This window comes from Sminthopsis crassicaudata, chromosome 1 (assembly GCF_048593235.1).
Source record: "Sminthopsis crassicaudata isolate SCR6 chromosome 1, ASM4859323v1, whole genome shotgun sequence".
Lineage (NCBI taxonomy): Eukaryota > Metazoa > Chordata > Mammalia > Dasyuromorphia > Dasyuridae > Sminthopsis > Sminthopsis crassicaudata.
The window spans coordinates 524,901,340-524,923,309 of record NC_133617.1 but is presented as its reverse complement, the minus strand read 5'-3'; the positions used below and the strand labels follow the sequence as shown (position 1 = coordinate 524,923,309).

The window sequence follows — 21,970 nt, the reverse complement described above, 5'->3', positions numbered from 1 at the left end:
TTACTATTCTCCTCTACAATGTTTTGCAAATGTATATGTATAAAGACTGTGTACCAATGAAGTTTGTGTGTGTTTGACAAGTTGGGGCTGGTTATGATTTCTGAGCTCTTCTTACTTTCCAATTAGGTCAAGTGTTTTTTACTCTTTAAATTTTTCTAAGAAATAGTTAGAAGAACCAGTCTTTATTTTTAATCCATTTCTCATTTTCAGAATCAATTGCTCAAATGGACTGGTTTACAGATGTAGAGTGCCTTCTTAATTAATTTATATTTCCTTTTCATTTGGTATTGGTTTTGACTTTAATTAGAAAATAATATGACTAGACTGCTGATCCTAAAATGAGTCTCACATTGGTAGCTCTCATGACAATGTGCAGTGGTTTTTCAGTACTTTATCAACTATTTAAATTGTTCTTCATGGAAATATTCATGATATACAGACATAGCTAGATGAGTTTTTGAATTACCCTTCTACTAGGATGTAATCTGTATTCTGATTCAATTTATAAGGGCAATATCAATATAGATATGATCGAATTCCTTCAGATTCATTTATGATTGAGCAGAGTTCTCCAAAAACTAATGAACAGTGAAATTTTATAGATTGTCTAAAAATTACAATGGTACCTTTTTGCTACTTTATCATCAATTAATTTATTTGAGGCTTAATTATCAATTAAAATGTAAATTATAATGCCAAATTTAAAATGTAAACAAAAGTTTAGCAATGTGTATTTCATTACAACTCAATCCTATATCTTACCTGTAATGCTTTTGGATAATGATCAACAGGAATGATCAGGATCACTATTTCTGATTCAATACTTAAATAGCCAAATACATCACATTGTGGAACTGAAATATGCAAGCGAATTTTCTCAAGTATTTCCAGAACAGTTATGGGTTTTTTGGTTGTTACCTAGAAAAAGACATATTTTAATTACCTGCAATACTGGTTCATGTACAAAATTACATTTCATTAGTTTGCAAGTTGACTATGTTACAATGAGATCCTGATGGTAACTAAACTCCAAATGTGATCTCACAGCTACTTGTATTAGGATGCCAATCTGTGTATGTACAGTCCTCTGAATTAGAAAGAAGAAATCTTCTATCAAAGGTAATTTCTCTGAAAGGAATTTTTCTGATCTAGTGATACATGAAGATATAATAGCCTTATATAAAAATGTATTTTATTCAAAACCCATGGGTAGGAACAAAAGTATATCTGCATTTGGATTCTTATTACAGAGTGATACTGGTAAAAAGTGGGATGATATATAACTGGGGAAAAATTGCAGTAAAAGACTTATGTGGGGAATAGTTTACAATGAAAAAATGGATTGATTCCACAGGTATTTTTTTTGCATGATTTGGGTTGTGAGGAGAAAAGATATATCTAGGACTCTTTGGACTTGAAGGAGCTTAACTAGAATGATTTACTCCATTATATTCCAGCATCTAACCAAAGTCAGCATGCTGACATGGATTTTTTTGAGCAAAGGCATTAGGCTAACTGTGAAACATATGAGGTGTAATTACTGCCTATAGTGGCTATGATCACATATCATAAGGAAAGGATTTATGTATGAAGTTTGTGTGGAAAAGATACACATCAACCTTTCTGGTCATACTTGTAAAATAACATGTATTTGTACAGTGCCTCTTTATAACATCCATGAAATAGATAACAAAAGTATTTCTTACTGGTTTTTTCCTCATTTTGCAGATGAGGAAACTGAGAGGTTAAGTATTTTAGTCATGAACATCCAGCTAACTATCAGGATTCTAGCTTGCAGCATTCTTTTTTTTTTTTTTTTGTGCATATTAGTTTTCCCACATAGCAATCACCTTAGGTAGAGTGATCTTTAAATTTGAAAGGATGTCTCTACCTTTGAAAATGATCTTCCTCAAGTACAAGTCACCCTGCCTGTTCCCCACAACCTCTAACTCAATAAACTCCAGTGGATCCTAACACCTCCCTGGATCAGATTAAAAAAAAAAATCTTTTTTGGAATTAAAAGTCCTTTATAATCTGGCCCTCACTTTTCAGTCTTTTTTCACCTTATATCCCACCATGCACTCCTCAATCCAGTGACATGGGTCTCTTTTCTATTCTTCGAGGAAGATACTCCATATCTATACTCGAGACACTTTTTTTCTTCCTTTCCCTCATGGGACATGAGCATGAAATGCTTTCCCTCCTCATCTCTGCTTCTGGCTTCCTTTGCTGGTTTCCTTCAAGTTCCATCTTTTAAAGGAAGCCTTTCTTTTTCCCTCTTAATTACAGCGCTTTCCCACCATTGATTATTTCCAAGTAATCCTGTATTGTATTACATAGGGATTATTGCTTGTCTGGTTTGTATGCTTCTCTCCAATTAGATTTTAAGCTCCTTGAAAACAGAAGTTGTCTTTGTTTTTGTAACCCTACTACTTAGCATGCTTAATAAATCTTTACTTATTTTCATTCTCTCTCCATTCTGTAATTTCATCACTGTTGAGAAATCTCATTGCAGAAACTTTTTCTGCTTATTTAGATCAATCAATTAATCAAGAAGCATTTATTAGGCTATTATATGTCAGGCACTGTGTTAAGCACTGAGAATACAAAGAGACAGACAATTTCTGCTCTCAAGGATCTTATAGTCTAGTGGAGGAAGAATAATTAGTTTGCACCTTCTAGCTGTAGTGGATTGCTTGAGCCACTGAAATATTACTACCTTGTACAAAGTCACAATGTGCCAAAGACTAGATTTGGACCAACTCTTTCTGATTCCAAGGAGGGTTCTCTGTCCACTTACTTCCACGGCTATTTCTCATTTCTCCATATTGTATGACTTATATATGCATTATCAAGTATTGGCCAATAATTAAGACTCCGGTTCTTAGAATGATGGTGTAGTCATTAAATGTTGTAGTCTTCAGGAGATGCTACGAATATATTAAAACTATGTCAAAGTGACAAACTTTGCTTAGTGTTAATATTCTCATTTTTAACTTTTTTGATAGATTTAATAGCTCCTCCTAGTGAGTCTAATCACAAGTCAAATAAATTAGTCTGGCATCAGAGTTGTAAGCAGAGACAGTCCTGGCTACTGTATACCCTGAGCTGTTAAAGCTTAATTGTGACAGAGATAATAAAATTATTCATTACTATTTTGTCTTTTCATTCACAACAAATATGGTTTAAGAAAGAGCAAATTATTAATAACAGAACTGCATTTTGTAAGGTGAGGCAGCTGGCCTGGATGGTATCTAATGTCCTTAGCTTGTTTTAAAAAGATTATAAATTCTAAAAATTTATGTTTTCTTTATTATGTTTTTACCTTAGCAATTGTATCCAACTTTTCCTTGTCAAATAAAACTCTTAACATCCCTGCACACAATGGGCAACACGCACCTGTACAATAGAAACCAATGAAAATAAAGCAAGCTGAAAACATTTGGGTAAATAATCAGCCCCTATGTGAAGCTGTACAGAGATACCTTTGTGGGGCTGGAAGTATGAACATTATCTATGACATGAGCTGTTGCATTAAGAATAAAAGAAAAGAAAGACAATTTTAAAGATCTGGTTCACAGGACTTGTTGCAATAGTGCAGGAAATAAAATCTGGACTTTAAGCTGCCAATAACCAACATATATGAATCTTCACAAACTTACCAGGTGAGATGACTGGTTTGCATCCAGTTGCTGGGAGAGGAGGACATTGGACTGCAGCACATTCTGTGAAAGAGCTGTATTCTGAGAGAGCTCCTACAGCCTGACAAGGTCCAGAGTAGTCCACTGCTACCCGATCAGAGTAGGCAGCACATACATTACTGTAAGTTTCACCATTGTGTCCACAAACAGGTTTTGCTGATTTGCAAAAAGGCTTAAAGACAAAAAAAAAAAAATTAATTATACACTTAACTTTAATTATATGGAAACTTTTCTGCACCAATAGTATCCTAAGGGAATTTACTATTTCTCATGGGAAAATAAAAAGTATAGAGCCAAATTCCAGAGAGAATCTACATTTTATCAGTGGGCCAGACAATAGTCATTTGGGCCAGTCAGGGAAGATTACTTTCTCACTATCTTCTGGTTCTGTTGATATAGGTTCATCTACTATGAACTAATAAATGTATCTATAGCTAATATAAATTATAATAGTAACTAATAAAATTATGTATAAAGTGCTATTTATTGCATTTGGGTATTTTTGCTGATGTTTATGAGTTACACAATAATATAAGCAAGTCAAAAATGTTCCAATGTATTGTTGTTATATATGTCTATATGCATATTTTAATAACTAATAATTTAAAAGCCTATTCTGTCATTGTGAAACATGGAATCAAGTTTTAAGGTAGTTCTGTTCTAGAGCTAAGAATGAAATTGATATAAGATTACATTTTATGATTATGTAATGACTTAAATACATATAGGGAGGTGAAAGAATTCCAGTGCCTATGCAACATATATAGAGTCAGAAAACCTAGGTCCTAGTTCTACAAATGCCATTTAACTAGCTGTAAGGTGTTTGGTAAGTCACTCTTTTTAGGATTCAGTTTCCTTTTTTGTAAAATGGGGATAATACTTGCACTGCCTCCAGGATGACTACAACCAACAAATGAAATAAAATGCTTAGCATTTTACAACTGTAAACACAAAATATATTCCAAGCCTGGTGAATTTTAATATAATTATTGACAATAAAATTAAACTGCAATCATCTAATTTTTTTTGCCTCTACTTTCCAAGTAGATTGAAAGATCTTTTTCATAAAGGTCTCAAAATAGAAATATATCTAATTCTTATATACTTGAAACATGCTTTTGAAAAAATGTTGCTTTTGAGTAAAATGACTAATCACTATCAGTTGGGGGATGTTATAAAGAATATTCTTGCATGGGTGTGGGATGGACTAGAAAATCTAGTGTGAAATTTGGTGATTCCATTATGGGAATTCAAAATCTGGTGACCTTTGGCAAGTCATTTAAACTCTTTGGGTCTCATTCTCCTTAAATGTAAAAAGTTGAAATTGAATTAAAGAGATTATCTCTACCCTTCCATCTCTAAATCCTACAATCCCGTACTTTTACTATTAAGACTTTAATTTCAAAGTGTCACAAACAAATATCATATAATCGATAGGATAATATAATCTGGGTGAGAATAAAACAATTGGAAAAATTTATCTTTTTTACACATGGAGCAGAAGAAATATTTTAATTGTTTGGTATTTTCATTTTAGTTTTAATCTTCAAAACCACTTCAAGATAGTTTAACATTAAAACAGGACCAACAATCACATGCAGTAATTAGAACAACAGCAGAAAGGAAGTTTGCTTAAGCAGCTGAATTGGACTGCTTTCACAAATCTTTCCAGGTCTTTGTGATTTATTTAGAAGAGTCAAAATTTTGTGTATTAAAACTATAAAGATTAGAGAAAAGGGATCTAGCTATTTAATATAATAAGACTGTGTGCCTGAATCTTAGATGGTAGCATAGTATAGTTACTTTTCTTTTTGCACAATAAATAGAATTATTTTGTCAAAAAACAAAGCAATATTCAGTTATTTTATAGATGTTATAAGTTTGGGATATACATTTATAAAATGAATGTAAGTGTGATAAACTTCCCCAAATACGTATGGGTTTGATCTTACTTAAATGCAATTGCTCTGCAATTGCAAACATATGGGACAAAGAATCCAGCACAGAAGAGAACTGTGGTGACAAGTTAAACTCAGGTTCTGGGGGGGAGGGAGTCACAATCTAATATATCATTTAATCCTCATAAAGTGAAAATCCCAATTAAGAAGAACCACGAAGAAAAGAAAGGAGAAAAAACTGCAAAATAAGAAGAAAACACAATTTTAATCACCTAGAATTGGAAGACTAAACTGTATATTGATTCAGGCTGGGGTTCTGGAAAAGACTCTGTGCTACCTACAGTCTAAAAAAGAACTAACACTGGTGAGTATTAACTGGTTTGGTGAGGGGGGTCAACCTTTTGAACCTGATTTTGTGAAATGTAATTAATGCTAGAAAGGAAGGACCTTATCTTTCTCAGTGATTGAAACCTGAAAAATTAGTTTCAGAGTTTCAAAGAAAGTGGAACTGAGAAGAGAAATATTTTAAAATGGCCAAAGTTAAGATTCTATAACTGATATATTTATCTGTAATTTGCCTGCTTATTTCATAATTTCTATCCTAGTATTCCTTACATTGTAAAAAAAGTAGTATTTGCTTTCCAAATATCTGGCTAAATGTCAAGTGATGACTTCAGAAGGGAATTAAGGAATAGATACTGATTTAAAATAGATGTACTTAAATGTCAAAATCATAGTCTAAAGAAAAGAATCTCTTTTATCCCTTCAGACATGAATGACTCTTAATGAAGAAAGCTCTATTTTTGGAAGTGCCCCTGGTATTTTCATCACTGATGTACTACACTGACCAGGGCATAAGTTGTACTTCCCATATAACTGACTATACACACTAATGAGCATAATGGAGTTAATTAACTCAACAATTCAAAACTTTATTTGATAGATGTTCCCAAGTACATGTACTCCTACCTGTATTTCCAAAAAGCATACATTTATTTCATTCTTAGAAATCATTTGTAAGAAATGATTATTATTAGAAAAGTAAGAAAAAAGAAAAAAATTAAAAAGAAAAATTACAATTGTACCTGACATGGGCCTTTGTAAGATACATTTTTTCCTCTTTGGTATAAAGTGCAGAGATTGTTGTGTTCTACATTGTCTGTGTCACAAACAGGATCCCGAATTTGATCACAGTGGAGTTGTCGAGGCACACATTCATACTGGTTGCACCCAAATTTATCAAAAGTAGTCAGGCAAACTTGAGGTTTTGGGATGCATCTTAAAAAAAATAAAGAAAAGTATCTCCATTACAGAGAATGTCCTTGCTTTAGGATAGTCAATAATTATTGACACACTCATCAAAGTGTAGTTTTAGCCAAGAATCTGAAGTTTTATACTTTGATACTACACTGTGATTCAATTTTCCTTTAACACAGATCAAAGCCTTTCATATTGTTCTTATTATTGGATCAGCCCTAACCCTCTATACCTTAGGTGGTATTGTTCAACCCATCATTTTAAGATGGTTTCTGATGTCCTGAGCTCATCTGAGATGAGCTCTCCAAAGTCACCAAAAACCTCTTAATTCCTATAAGAAATGATCTTTTTTCAGTCCTTCTTCTTGACTCTTTTATAACATGACACTTATTGGTCATTCAATCCTTCTTGGCTACTACTTCCTAGTATTCCTTTGACCTGTCTGGCCACTTCTCAGTCTTTTTTTTTAAAATAATAACTTTTTTATTTTCAAAAACATGCAAAGACAGTTTTCAACATTCATCTTTGCAAAACCCTGTGTTCCAAGTTTTCTCCCTCTTTCCCTGCCATCCCTTCCCCAGACAGCAAGTAATCCAATATATGTTAAACATATGCAATTTTTCTATACACATTTCTACATTTATCATGCTACACAAGAAAAATCAGATCAAAAAGGAAAAAAATGAGAAATAAAAAAACAAGTAAACAACAACAAAAAAGTGCAAATACTATGTTGTGATCCACACTCAGTCCTCACAGTCCACTCTGAGTACAGATGGCTCTTTCCATCATAAGTCCAATGGAATTAGCCTGAATCACCTCATGTTTAAAAAGAGCCATGTTCATCACAATTCATCATTACATAATATTGTTGTTACTATGTATGATATTCTCTTGGTTTCTGCTCACTTCACTTAGTATCAGTTCATGTAAGTCTCTCCAGGCCTCTCTGAAGTCATCCTGCTGGTCATTTCTTAAGAACATAATATTTCATAACATTCATATGCCATATCTTATTCAGCCATTCTTTAACTGATGGGCATCCATTTAAGTTCCCAGTTCCTTGACACTACAAAAAGACTTCCAAAAACATTTTTGTACATGTGGGTCTATTCCCTTTTTTACAATGTCTTTGGGTTAAAAACCCAGTAGAGACATGGCTCCTCATTTTTTCTTATTAGATCATCAACCATATGACCCCTCTTATTTGTGGATGTAATTCCAAGGATTTAATCCTTAGTCTTCTACTTTTTTTTTCTCTATATTCTCTCTTTTGGTATTCTCATCAGCTCCGCTGTGTTTAATTATCCTCTCCATACCAATGATACCCAGCCCCAAATCTACATGTCCTACTTTTATTTTTCTTATAAGCACAACTAGCGCCATATGATTGATTACCTGGTATGCATCTTTTCTTATATTCCTTAGGCATCTAAAACATGGCCTAACTAAAATGTAACTCATGATATTTCCTCCCAAAATCATTTCTTCATTAATTTCCCTATCCCTTGTGAAGGTATCATCATCCTTCCCATTGTCTACTTATGACATTGGAGTTAATCTGGATTTTTCCCTCTCTAACCCTGCATACTCAAATGATTTCTGAATCTTGTGGAATTGCCTCTATGACTTTATTTGCCTCTCTCTCTCTCTCCCCATTCTACCTACCCACCTTTATTCACACAGTTGCTATATCAGCCTCCATCATCTGGCCCAATGCAATAGTCTCTTAATTTTCTCCCTCTCAACAGTATCTCTTCTTTCCAATCCATCTCCCTACACTGATCGTCTACCCCATGCTCCTTGCTCAAGAAGTTTCAGTGTTCCTCTATTGCCACAAGCATAAAATAAAAACTAACTGGCATTTTTTATTTCCTGCTTCTGTGCTCCCTTCTCTCCCCTGAAGCAGACAATAGTACTTCATTTCTGGGCTACAGCAATAACCTGTAAAGGGTGTGCCTGCATCCACAGTCTCTCCCCACTTGAATACATCCCTTACTCAGTCACCAAAGTGATTTTCCTAAAGCACAAGTCTTACCATACTATAATCCCTCCCCACTCACGTCTTGTGGCTCTTGATCACTTCCATTATCAAATACATTCATTCATACTGCATTCAAAGTGCTTTATAACCTAGCTCCTTCCTACCTTTCCAGTTTTCTTACCCTTTACAAACTCTCTGATCCAGTGACACTAGCTTCTTGGCTGTTCCATCTCCTGGCTCCAGGCATTAACTCTGGATGTTCCCCAGGCCTGGAATGTTCTCCCTTCTCTGCTTCAATTACTGAGTACCTTCAATTTTTTTTTTTTAAGTCCCAACTAAAATCTTACCTTCTACAGGAAATCTTTCCCCAACACCTCTTAATTCTAATAATGTCATTCTTTTAATTATTTCCTATTTATCCTATTTGTACATATTTGTTTGCCTCTTTTTGTATCTTCAACCTTAGCATAGTGCCTGGCACATAGTAGATGCTTAATAAATGTTTACTGATTGATTATGCCTTTGCATAGACTGTTACCCTATACCTGGAACTTATTCTCACTTCCTTTTCTTGGAACTCCTATATATCTTCAAGCTTGGGTCAAGTGCCAACTCCTACACAAGATCTTTCAACCTCTTAAAATGCTATCTATATATTTTTATTTATTCATCTGTGTATATATACTGTTTTTCTGCTAGTAGAATGGAAGCTCCTTATGGGCAGAGACTAATTTTATTTTAGCTTTCTATTTCGAACTCCTGGCAACTAGAATTACTTAAAATATTTGAATGAATGAATTCATTATTTATTATGGCCAAAATAATTCATCACATGATGGCCAGGGTCCTGACAATAAGGCTTATACAAAATTTAAAGTCAAAAAAAGAAGAACCACCTCAATTTTAGATTTTAAGGAGAAATTAACCTATGTTGATTTGGGCAAATTTACAGTCTTCAGAATTATAAATTTTTGTGATATGATTTAGATTTGTAAATTATAGTGGTGTTACTTATAGTTTAACTCCAGAGAATCTAAAGAACAATTTCAAAACCAGTACAAATAAAAGTTAACACTTATAACTGCTTATATTAATTAACAATGGAAGGATGACTGCCAGGAATTTCATATAAAAATCACAATTTAAAAGTCTAGATCAGAATTAGAGGAAACTCCAGAAAGAAAGTTGGGGACAGCGTGTGAGTGGGAAAAGACTGTCAAACAATTCTATATTTTTCCTTATAATGTTTTCTGGTTCACATTTTAAGGCATTATATATTTTCCAAATAAGTGGCCAATTCTGTTTCTCTTTTAACATGTGGGGAAGTTTTACACTTAGGAATGGAAAAGAACTTTCAGGACTCATACATAATTGCTTAAATTCTAAATCTTGGTAAGAAACCAATGGCATTACTATGATATGATCTAATCAAGACTTTTAGGAGTATTGGTGAACCAAGAAGAACTCAAATCCCAGTTGTCTCAAAGAAAATTAAAAGTTATAAAATGATCAAATTGAACACATATCTTTTGTCCATTAACCAGAGAAAATCGCCATCAAATTTTGCTTAAATTTCACTTTAAATCCAGCTAGATTACAAAGGGTCAAAGAACAAGTGTTAGCATGCTTTTCCATAGATTTCTTTTCTCTTCCCTAAAAATGAAGTCTTGGAGCAATAAAGTTTTACTGTATTATGTTACTTGTTAAAAGCAATCATTTGAAAAACAAAGTATGAAGTTTATAAAGTACCTTTGAGATTTTTGACAGGGATTAGGATTACATGGATCCTTAGAGACACATGATCCAAATTCAAATTGATGGTCCTGAAGACCAACACATCGTGCTATGCATGCACTTGGATAAGTGCGTCCATTCTGTCCACACACTGGGACAAATTGATCTGCACAGTTACATGGTAGACCTAAAAACAATAAGATTACATTCATCACATTTATATGCATTTTTTTTCTCATGAATGCTGTGATTAGAAAATCCTGGAAACTGTTCTCCCTTTCAATATTCCATGTTTGTCTCTAAAACAACAACTAAAATGATAGCTAAGGATAGATCTGATAGAGAGCTAAATTAAATGAGCAGATAACACTTGTTACTGGCTAGGATGAAGGAAATAGAGAGCTGGCTAGTATTTCTTCTTCTAGTTTTCCCACAATCTGCTTCTTCCCTTTATCCTCTTGCTCTAGCTTCCTTTTCCTGGGTCGGGGGCATAGTATTGTTGCTGACTTCCCTATTAGGCAGATAATCCTTTGGGCGATAAGAAGTTTCCTGGTTCTTCCCCTGGAGTGCAAGGTGCTAAAAATCTTAGATTTGAAACTTTAAGGAAATATAAGTAGAGTTTAATACATTACTGTTGCTTTTAATAATGTTATCAATATTATTTCCTTCCCCTTTGTTTTCTGTGACCAAAATGATATAGTTCTTTCTAAAACCCAATATTCCCAAAGCTCTTACAATGAACAGAATTTTTAGAATTTAGGCCTTTAGTGATCATAGCAAATAAATTAACATTTTGAAGTTAGGCAGGGGGAAAGAGTATTTCAGCATTCTAGAATCCTGGCCCCTCTCTGCTGCCACCTCCAGGGAAGAAAGAAAAACTGCAAATTAGGTTCTCTACTTGTCTTTTGGGGTAGCTAAATGGCACAGTGAACCTGGGCAACCCATTTAATTCTTTGTATCAGTTTTCTCCCCAGTAAAATGGCAAACTTCTACAGTTTCTTTGCCAAGAAAACTCCAAATGGAGTTTTGGACATGACTGAAAAACAACTGAAGCATTGTCTTCTAAGCCCTGGCACCCTCTCCCCCTCAATCCCCTCTTCCTCCCTAGGCAAGAGGAGAAATGTGCTACTCAGGTGCAGCCATCAGGGCAGCTCCTTTGCCTTCTTTCAACTTGGAAACAGAGAAGTGGGAGAAATGAGTACTTTTAATCTCAACCAGAGAAGAAGCAACCTTAATGTTGTGCTTGCTAAGATACAGGGAAGAAAGAAGTGGAAGTGAGCGAGTTCTCTGGAAACAGGTGTACAGAGAGATAGCAAGGTATGGTGGTGGAAGAATGCTAGCTTAGGTCAGAGGTTCAAATCCTGTGTTTGCGAATTATCTGGAAATTACCTCATTTCTGAGTCTGTTTTCTCATTTGTAAAGTGAATCTGAACAACGTGACCTTCTAGGTCAGTCTTCCATTTCTAAGTCTGATACCTGTGCTAACAGGAATAGGCTTATACTGATTATTTTTGCAAAGTCTAGGCATTAGAGGTCAAACACATATGCTTAAGTTGTTGAGAAGGGATAAAACTTTTCCTGGTTTAGTAAACTTAGTAAAATTGGATGATTTCCAGAGGTTGAAAAAAATTCAAATACAAATCTCTAATATATGCTACCAAAGAGCCTGATGAATGAGTAGTTCTTTTAGTGATTGCACATTAGTATATAGTGACTGCACATCAACTAAACTCATTGGTGTGACCTAATTAATAATAGTCCAATCATTTATATATCTCCACCATCTCTTCTTCTGGAAATTTAGAGCAAGAGGGCTGAGAGATTTCTCTGACTATACTATCTCACCTTATAAATGAAGAAACTGAAGCCCAGTTAAGGAACTTAGGTTCTATTTCTTTCCCCACATCTGTTTGCCTTTAAATTCTTTAGTTATGTATTTTTGTTACTATCTAATATCTGAGAATGACTGACATTTGGTACCTTGGTACCAAAATTCCAGGAATAAATTCAACAAAAGAGGACAAAAACCCATCTCCATGATATCTGAAGGACCAGCTTGTTTCCTGTGATTTGAAATGATTACCTGTAAATGTGTGGCGATCATCTTCTGAACTATGTTCATTTAGGCACAGGCGGGTAGAGCATATCAAATTGCCAGCAAAACAGGAACAGACATTGCAGTCTATGTTAAAAGATGTTCCATGGCCTAAGAGGAAAGAATGAAAATATTTGTGAATACTATATATCCAGGAACATGTCATATGTTTAAGAAATAACCAGTAGTGCATTTTATAAAGTAGAATTAAAATATAAGTACTTGAAATGTTATTTTTATTGCTCATACTAAGTTAAATCTGTTCTGTTCTACATTCCCATAGTACGTCAGCATTCAGAAACTTAATGTTTAAACTTCATTTTTCCTTATACCTTCTGCAACATATGACATCATTACATTTTATTTGGGAAGATGGTAGAATAAGAAATAGTTGGTTTGCAGAATGGCTACAATCTCTTCTGTGGCACTGCTGGTACAGAATTCACTCAGTGCCATATCTATTAAAAAAAAGCCTTCCTTTTGACTTATTTTTAACCTAGTATAAGTCTTTTTAATTATAAAATACATACAATACTCACTTTTTCTTTTCCCTCCAACAATACAAGACTTCTGCAGGTCTACACAATGCATTTCCATACAATTTTCTAACAGTCCACTTTGTCCACAAGTACAAATTTTATAACAACCAACTTCTCCTGAAGATGATGGTACCTGGATAAGTGTTCCTTGCCGGACAATGAAATCTGAGGCTTCTCCTAATTTGCAACCTATGCAAAGAAAAATTAACTGAGCAAAATAAAGAAGAGTTGTTCTGTAATTTGTAAAATATTTATCAAAAACATTTTTATGTTATATGTAGATTAAAAAGAATACAGTTTCTGCCTTAGTGTTTTTAGCTTAAGTCTCTTCTATCCCCCTCAAATTAATTTTTATCTTAATACATTTTACAGATGCCTTTTGTATTTATATTAGTTATCTCTAGAGGAAAAAAAGATGTTCTATATAATATTCTTCCCCCTTCTATGGCTAAACGCTCCTTTATAACAAAGAATATCCATTAAACAAAAATATCAGATAAAATGACTAACTGATCATTTATTCAGCATTTTGTGATAACATCATGCCTCTCTGACATGAGCAAGTTGTGGTATTTCACTATCTTCAATGACTTTTAAATTACTCAGAACTTGACTTTGGGTGATCTTTTCATATATATAGCAATAGTATCATTATGTGTATGGTTCTTTGGGTTCTGCTTAGGACCACAGAGTCATAGATTTATAACCAAAGGAAACTTAGAGGCCAATTATGGTCCAATGCCCTCTTTTTGCACATGGAAGCGGAGTTTATTTTGGTCTGTATCAATTCATGCAAGTCTTTTTTATAAATCTATAAATTCTCCACATTTGTTATTTCATACTATACAACAAGTATTATATTGCATTTATATAATAAAGTTTTTTTGAACCATTCTTCAATAGTTAAGTCTTATATTTTGTTAATAGTTATTAGTTACTACAAAGAATGATTCTATATTCATGACAGCATTGGTATTTATTAGGGCTTTGAGTATATAATAGGCACTTGTTTCTGTCTTTGTCTTTCTTTGGGTATAATCATAGAAGCAGGATCATTGGCCTGAGGCCCACTTATTGCTGAGAGTTATTCAAAGATAGTTTAGTGCTATCCCTGTACAAATGCACATTTTCTCTATGGGGAAGATTCAAAGATTTAAAAGTGCTACAGATAATTCTCACTTTATATTAAGTGAACTGTTTTACAGACCTCTATATAAAAGTGATTCTTATGTAATATGAATTTGCCTCTCAGTTCCCACAAATCTGCCCCTCATCTTATTCCTGTTGTTTCTGGTCAGGTCTTCATGTAGCTGTTCCTAGCCCTTATGTGTTTCCTTTCATTTCTCTGTCCCTATCCTCCACATGTCCTTTAACTGTACACTGACCCCTTCCCTCCACAGGCAAGTGGCCACTTTCAGAGAAATTCACTAGACAGGAGAGAATGGGCAGACTTAGGAGACTAAGGAAAGATAATAGTACTCAAATGTAGATGGTCAGAACACAGACAGACAGGGCCACATGTTTTGGGGAGGAGAGCAGAGTGGGGCAAAGGTCTCTTCTGTCAGCATTGAAGGTCACAAGCCAAACTCTCAATTCAGTGGAAGTAGCAATTTTTCTGCACATTTACTTTAACTCAGAGGACATTTAATGTTTTTTGTTTGTTTGTTTGTTTGTTTGTAAGGAGCAGGCATTTGCAGAGCACCAAACCAGGAGTAAAGTTAAAAATAATAAAAAAAATTTGGGAATGAGGATTATTTTTTAGACTTTTGTATGTAAAGTCAAATTTGCAATTAGAATTTATATAAAGTCAGGACTGTTTGTATAAATTTCAAGCAAATTAAATATAAGTATGTAAAATATTTAGTTAAATAATTTGGAATTCTTTAATGTGTAAACATTTGAGTGGAATTTAAAAAATCAGACCTCAAAATACAAAATGAAAAAGTTTACAGTTCTATCAAGATTCCATGGCTTATGTAGCATACAAATTAATCAAAAAATTATAGTTTTAGAGTTAGAACTGACTTTAGAGACCATTTAGTCCAACATTCATTTTACAGATAAGGAAACAGACTTAGCTAGAATAAATGACTTCTCTAGGTCATGGAGATAAATTTCACATTAAGTGACAGAGGGGATATATGAATCCAGTCTTTTGATCCTTTGATCTTTCTACTACACCAGTTCTTCCTTACAATGTCAAGCTAGAAGACTTAGATGAGATAAACATAGTCTAACTTCTTCACTTTACATATGAGGAAACTGGGATTTGTTCAAGATTACCTATGGAGAAACACAGCTGGAATTTGAACCCAGGTTCTCTAATTCCAGTCCCTGTGCTCTTTAAACTAACATATACTATATCCTTTAATATCTAAATTTAAAAAGTCCATTTAAAAAATGGACTTCATTAGTGGTTTAAGGAGTCTTCTAGAGATCATCCTTTTTTTATTTTGCAGATGCTTACAATAATACAGCAAAGAAAACAGATTTAAATAGGAAGAACTTTTTTAATGAAAAGAAATGGACAAAATAAGGAAAATAGTGCAATAAATAAATAATCTTAGAGCATCCAAAGAAATATTGGCTGGAAACAATTCTACTGAGTAAACTTTTCATGTTTTACATTATTATTTCACTCAATATTGATTTGATTTTATGGAGACAATAAATAGATTATAGTGATGATCTATCATTTGCATTTTAAAATATGTATTTTATTCACTTCCTCAATTACATGTTAAAATAAAATTTTAAAACTTTTTTTTAAAGTTTTCCGTTCCAAAGTCTATCCCTCCCTCCTTCTCTTCTTTGAGATACTAAGTAATTGTTATGCACATGCAATTATGTAAAACATTTCCATATTAATCATTCTGTCATTTAGATTTTTAAAAAAGAACTTCAGAGGTAGAAAAGGAAAAAAATATTGAGAGTATAAGAAGGGGAAAGTAAGTTTAAAGGGAAGTACAGAAAATTAGCATCAAGTTCTTTTGGGAGGAAGTCTGTCATCTATGATTTAGTTTGAAACATAAAATCTGAAGAACAAACAAACATATACTGCTTACCTTGAACACAAAAATAAGGAAGACATGGATCACCAGACTGACATCCTTTTCTATTCACCTCGCATAATTCATTAGCAGAACAAGGATTTGGGTTACAGGGATGAGTAACATCTTCTACAATGCTATCTAAAGAACTTGGCCCTGAAAAGTCAATAGCAGATAGTTTAAATGATTTTTAAAAATAATGGAAAAATATGAATTTTGAATATTATTTTAAACAAAAAATAAGGTAACATACATAAAGATAGAGCTTGGCTTGACTTTTGGTCAACCAATCTCAAGTTTTGATTCATTACTGAATTTGGTCTAAAATTTGGCTAATTCCAAGATGGAAGTCATTCTACAATGGGCCACATTCATTATGGCAACTTAGATAATACACATTGTTTATGCAGTAAATAATGTGTCTTGCTTCTTCCTAGTAACTATAATTTAAAGCTCAACTCAAATGTTACCTTCCTCTGAAGCTGATCCCCTCCTGGTGGACCCCTTATTCCTCTCAAATATCAAAAAGAGTTTGTTTTTGTACTTCTCTGGGTTGCTTATCATTGATTTTGTATCATATTTTAACTATAGATATTTGATAAATGTTTGCTGAATTGTACTCAATAAAGTGGGAACTAGACTGTTAAAATATAGGAGATACAGAATATTCATGTGAAATTCAGATAACTTATAATTTCCTGATTTTTTTTCCCTTTCAGAGTAGTTAGCCTCTAAATGGAGAGGATTAATAATAATCTGCATGTATCTGGACAGTGCCTACCGGATTTTATACTTGATTTTCCTTTCATAGTCATTTCTATAGGATATAATGCATTTTGAAATAAGTTATCAAAGATGCAAACTTTGTGTCATCTTCTCCAAACATCCTAGAGACATGCTCTCAGAAAAGGGAGCCAAAGCAGATGGCCTTCATTTCATGTGCTCACAATAAAGCCAAATGCTTTTATTTACTCTTTTCACTAATTCTATTTGTCTTGTTATGCTGAATCATGATTAATCATGTTAACTCATAGCCCAGTTTCATAATCAATTCAACACACACTTATTAAACATTTACCATATGCAAAACTACTTAAATTAAAATTTAATATCATTTTAAATGCACATACATTTGAGTTCACAGAGTGTCATTGCTTTAACATCTTTGGCTGAATGATTCAATAACAATACACACAATGGTTACCAGAGGCAGAATATTTTCTTAGTAACTCTAAGTGGAGTGGAATGATTGGTTCAATCAAATCAAAACTTCTATATATGTAAAATACATACATATGTATTTATTGTGATTGTCTCTGCCTATTTTAAGTTCAGTCTAGTAATTTTTTAGAAGATTACACTATATACAAAAGTATAAGTTTCTTGATTGCAATCTACTCAATAAAATTCAAAAATTCATGTGTAATAAATTCACTAGTCAGAACTGTATTCCTCAGAGAATTTAGGAGCACAGTGAAAAGAATACCATCCCTCCCCCCATATTCAGAATATGTTCATTTTGAAAAATCAAAGGCTTTTCGTGGCAGTTACTGCTGCTGCAAGCTCTAGTTGCATCAAAAAAAAATCTATCATAGATATAGAGTACAGTACATCATAGATCAAAGGGCTGACTTGGATAATCAGCAGGGGGTTAGTGAATACCATATGTGAAAATTTAAGATTTTAGTTGTCAGGATCTTTCAGATTGTAGGAGCTTCAGAAGAAGTTGTTTCCAGTTAAGAAACATTTATCAACACTGAAAATGGTTAGCTTTTTGGAAGAAAATTAGTTTTGACTTACTTAACAATGTTTTGGTACTTGTGATACATATTCAGTCAAAAGTCAACATTAAAAATTTTCAAGAGATTATTTTATACAACCAGGTCTTGCTCTAACAGACCTCTACATAAAGTGATTTTTATAATGCAAAGTTTCCTGCAGATGGGGGGAGTGAGGGAGAAAAGAGATGCCTGCTGAGGGAGGCACATGGTTCAAAATTATGTGGAGGCTGAGGACAGGAAAAAGAGCATTGGGAAACGAAAACCAGATACACACATAGGGTGGACATAGGAGAGAAAGGCAAAGGTCCTGAAAGTCCTGAAAGTTTCAAGCTAATCCACGACCCAGCAGGAGTGATAGTTCCTGTTCCTGCAATTTTATCTAAACTAAGTGGATGTATCTAAGCTATATAGAAATTACATGACTATTTTGTGTAATAAAACAAATCTAATTTTAGTGTATCAAGTCATGTTTTGAATAAATTAGAGGAGTATGCTATCTTAGAAGCCTATTGTGAACCTCTCTATAGAGTAAATAATTCTTGTGCAAAGGAAATAAAAACCTAATTTCAATTCGTCAAACATATTATATCACATCTAAGACTCTATGATAGGTACTGAAGACATACAGATTATAAAATAACAGTTCCTTAAGTATAACATATTGACAAGTATAATATGAGGTAAAATGAAACCAGAACAAAGAAGGATATAGTCAAAGCACCATAAGAAAATATGATGAACAAAATACTGACAACTGAGAGAATCAGGGAAGATGTCATAGACAAGATGATACCCAAAATGAACTGTGAAAGAAGAGGGGTTTTGGCAGGCAATGAGCCTACCTAGGTCATGGGAGGATGGTATACATGAATGACAAAACTGGGAATGGGGTGGCCAAGATAGGCCAACAATCAACTAGTCTAGTTAGTCTGTAATGTCAAATGCATGAAGGGGCAAGATCTGAAGGAAGATTGATTTTTCTGAAAATCTGGATTTTCAAATACTGAAGTTACTTGAAATTTGGTGCACCTGCATTTCTAGTATTTTTTATTTTAAAAGTTTTTATTTTTTTTAAAAGTATGATTAAATTACATCAGAGATCCAAAATATTTTTCTAATAAAACAAATAATTAATTTAATAATGAAAGCTATTGAGACAACAGGAGTCAATGCTAGAAATCTATTTTAATAGCCAAGATGCCTTGCCTAGAGAAGATATAAATTCTACTAGGCAAGGGATACTTGATCCTAATAGACCAAGATTCAAACCAAGAAACTAACACTAAAAGAGAAATATGAATAATAAGTGGTCATTTCTTTCTTTACATTGGTAGTAATGAGATGTCTAAAATACTTTCCTAGATTAAAAACATCAAATTAGAATTTATATTAGAGGTTTTTTCATGAACTTATTTTATTTTACATAGAGGGCAAGTGTTAAAAATAAATACCACCAGAAGTAAATAAATAAAGCATATTTGAACTCTCATATAGAAATGTTACTTACTAAGATATGTATCTAATGGTATACAGTTCTCCAAGTCATCTGTAGGAGACAAAAGCTCACAAATACTTTCAGCTGTGTGGTCTTCAGGAAACTTATTTTGATCTCCACATTTCTTAAGAATCTCTATACAATCAGATCTGAAAAGAAAAATATTATGCACTTAAACATAGCATTTACATGAACCTCAAGATCTCACAGCTCTATGCCTAAAGGGATTGCCTACCTAAACTATACAATACATATCCAAACTACATAACTGTCACTCACAATTTGGAGAAGTTAATTATGAAAAGGATGCCCCTAACAAGGTGTTGTATTTTACAAATATAACAATTCATAAAAATCATCCATTAAGGCTCAAAAGAGCAGGGATCTACATTAGTGAAGGAATTTCCATAGTGATGAAATCATGGATCCTCAAAGTGCTTTAGTAGAAGATAAATTTTCATTAAAGTAATTATCATTTAAATAATTAACAATGTGATTCCAAATTGTAATGTTAAGATTATTTAAAAAGACTTACTTGCAAATAATGCTTCCTCTAGATTTACTATGACAAGGTTTAATCTGCAGGGAGCAAGCAATTGCTTTCCACATTTCAGGTTGACATTTTTTAATGTCCAGAACAGGTATGTTTATAAATGGCATTTTTATGCTTCCTTTTTCCCACAACTTCATGTCGTTCATGGCCCCTTGGTCGGACTGAGCATTACAGCTCCTGAAAAGCTCTGTTGGCCTGAAAAAAAAAAAAAAAGTAATATGTAGAGACAATGGCCTTCCAGATAAAGGTCATTGCAAAGTAAAGCAATATCAGGGCATGCACACAATGCAACACTAAAAAATGAATTTAAGTCAATGGAAAATCATATGAAACCCCCAAAGGAAAAAAATCAAACAAAATTATATAAGATTTTAACTTAATATAATATAGTGTTTCCTTAGTTCATATGCCATGACCTAATTTTTCAAAAAGTTCCTGTAATAATTTCTTAGGATCTTACATTTCAATAAATAATTGATATACTTAACAATATTTTTAATAGTATTTTATTGTTCCAAATATAAACATAGTTTCCAACATTCACACCTGTAAAGATCTGTGTTCCAAAATTTTCTCCTACCTTTTCTTATTCTCCCCTCCCCAAGATAGCAAGTAATCTGACATAGGTTAAATATGTGCAATTCTTTTGAATATATTTCCATATTTGTCATGCTATGCAAGAAAAATCAGAACAAAAGGGAAAAAAATCACAAGAAAGAAAAAAATCAAGCAAAAAACAACAATAATATAAAAAAGGTGAAAATACTATGCCTCAATCCACATTCAGTCCCCATAGTTCTATCTCTGGATGCAGATGGCATCTTCCATCCCAAGTCCATTGGAATTGCCTTGAATTACTGCATTGTTCATTGAACTGTTTTTTTTTTTTTTTAACTTTTTGATACATTTTAAACTTTTTTCTTTTTTTGAAGCTAGACTTTTATTTTCTAATATTTTAATACCAGCTGTAAAAATATAACAATATACTTGCTCAAAGTAATTTTAAGCACATAAAATGTGTCATCCTGAAGTGAATAAGCTCTAAAAAAAAGGTACCATTCATTGACTGAAAAAATACACGACAAAAAGGTTCCTATAAAACTCAGTGTTATTTTAAAATCAATTTGTAACATTATTATTCACAATTACATAGATGAAAATAGCAATATGTGAAGTAATATTTATTCTAAAAAGGTGTGATTGCTTATTTATAGATTTACATATGAATTCAGAGAATTAAAAAAAAAATAATTCCATGGTTTATACAGCCTGGGAACAAATGGCTATATCATTACATTTTAATTTTCAGTGTACATCAGCATACTTCAAAGAACATTAATATCCTGATGATACATTTTTCAAGTTTTAGAAATTTGACTATTATATTTCCTGATTGAAAGCTGATTTACTATTTTGCACCACTTACCACATTTTTAGAGGAAATCAAAAGGAGTATTTTCTTATAACCAAATAAGAATTGAGTTTGGGATTTTGTTTTGTTTTTTTACTTACTCTACCAATAAAACACTTTTGAAACAAAAACATATTTTCAATTAAAACATGAAAATTCCTTTTAAAATGACATATTTTATCTTTCCTACCTGTTGTTAAAATTAGTGCAGTAAGAAAGATTTCTACAGCCCAACTGACAAGGTTCTCGAACATCTGCTAAACAGGTCAACATGGAAACTTCTACTGGATTATATTCACAAAATCGATCAAACTCTTGCCAGCTCTGTGTATTGCCCCAGCTCATGCTATAAAGCTTAGTGCATAGTTCCCTGAAACAAATTTACATTTAGCTAATTAGAAGAGTTAGACAAAAATTTAAAATACAGTATTATAACAGTTTCGTTAAGATTATTTATTTCAAAAAGCCCATC

At 33.0% G+C, this 21,970-nt stretch overlaps 1 protein-coding gene across 1 annotated transcript in view; it reads right to left on the bottom strand.

The window, feature by feature from the left end:
* Window positions 1–21,970, bottom strand: part of RECK (reversion inducing cysteine rich protein with kazal motifs) — a 75,312-nt gene that overhangs the window by 5,169 nt on the left and 48,173 nt on the right. Inside the window, exons 10-20 of the mRNA XM_074281742.1 lie at window positions 21,689–21,868; window positions 20,070–20,282; window positions 19,547–19,683; window positions 16,274–16,414; window positions 13,209–13,397; window positions 12,658–12,780; window positions 10,590–10,761; window positions 6,685–6,877; window positions 3,663–3,873; window positions 3,326–3,399; window positions 763–918 (exon numbers count right to left, since the gene is read on the bottom strand). Coding sequence (XP_074137843.1) covers window positions 763–918; window positions 3,326–3,399; window positions 3,663–3,873; window positions 6,685–6,877; window positions 10,590–10,761; window positions 12,658–12,780; window positions 13,209–13,397; window positions 16,274–16,414; window positions 19,547–19,683; window positions 20,070–20,282; window positions 21,689–21,868 — 1,789 coding nt within the window. The remainder of the gene's footprint in view (window positions 1–762; window positions 919–3,325; window positions 3,400–3,662; window positions 3,874–6,684; window positions 6,878–10,589; window positions 10,762–12,657; window positions 12,781–13,208; window positions 13,398–16,273; window positions 16,415–19,546; window positions 19,684–20,069; window positions 20,283–21,688; window positions 21,869–21,970) is intronic.